This window comes from Elephantulus edwardii, unplaced genomic scaffold, assembly GCF_000299155.1.
Source record: "Elephantulus edwardii isolate Elephantulus edwardi_28Jun2011 unplaced genomic scaffold, EleEdw1.0 scaffold00227, whole genome shotgun sequence".
Lineage (NCBI taxonomy): Eukaryota > Metazoa > Chordata > Mammalia > Macroscelidea > Macroscelididae > Elephantulus > Elephantulus edwardii.
In genome coordinates, this window is record NW_006399977.1 from 1,532,414 (window position 1) to 1,533,534 (window position 1,121).

A 1,121-nucleotide genomic window follows, 5' to 3' on the forward strand; every position below is an offset into this window, starting at 1 on the left:
CGTATTGAAGACTGTAGTCCTTGACCCTCTATATGTAACTGAGGTAAATTATTCTGCAAAAATAATGAAAATGAAGCTATTAAAAATATTTTCTCATTGATTTTTAGGTGAAGACAAAGCAAGAATCTGAACTGCAACTTAAATCATTTGCTCCTCCTTATGTATGTAATGTGACAATTTAAACTTAAGCTAATTATTTTCACTTACAATTTAAAAAATTATAAACTTGTTTTTAAATTTTCTTTATATAATAGGCTCTTCAACCAGAATTATATTTACTTCCCATAGTGGACCATTTAGGAAATACTTATTCAGCTTCATCAACAGTTACATTTGACAACCAGCAGACTAGTAACGCTGAGACTGATGGAACAGGCGACAGGCCATTCAGTGAGATTTTGTCAAAGGAAGAACCTGGAACAGATGCCGGTTTGTTAGAAAATACTTTGAGAGAATTTCTTAACCAGAATCAGGACGAAGGTAAATTCAACTGGTTTGGGGAAGACAAAGAGGTTACTTAAATTCATTTTAGGAGTCAGATCTATGACTAAATTCTGGGCAAACCTAGTCAATATAAGAGAAAAGCTGTATTTAATTTGGCAATTTTTATTATTTTTACGTAGTAGGAGAGACGTTTAAGTCCTGAGTTAAAAAAGTAATTCAAGCAATAATGAAAGCATTTAAATTCTACCACCTTTATTTTTAAGTAGCAGATTCAATCCTTTAGACTTTTAGAGTGAATAGAAGGTATCAGGAAAATGACCAAAGGAGAAACAAAAAGAAGTGATTTACTGCCTTATACTATTCAGAGGCAGAGGATCTAGGAAAAACAGGGTCAAGTTAAGGCAAAAACCAAAGGAACCTCACTGCGGTACAACTGCATATGAAGGATTGTTTTGAAACACTAATTACACTTATCAGCGTTCTGATTCAGATTCTTTAAAAAAGCAGTTGTTTGTTGTTGTTATGTGCTGTCGAGTCGCTTGCGACTCACAGCGACCCTATGTACAAAGCCCTAAACTCCACTCTGTCCTGTGCCAATCGCACTGTCTCTGACACTGCCATCCCAATTATCCCAGTCACTGAATCAATCCACCTCATAGAGGGCCTTCCCCTCCTGC

The 1,121-nt window shown here is 35.7% G+C and overlaps 1 protein-coding gene across 1 annotated transcript in view; it reads left to right on the forward strand.

The window, feature by feature from the left end:
* SPATA1 (spermatogenesis associated 1) overlaps positions 1-1,121 on the forward strand; it is a gene marked incomplete at its 5' end in the record, with an annotated part of 100,343 nt that overhangs the window by 36,435 nt on the left and 62,787 nt on the right. The window contains 2 exon segments of the mRNA XM_006898376.1: positions 108-161; positions 255-480. Coding sequence (XP_006898438.1) covers positions 108-161; positions 255-480 — 280 coding nt within the window.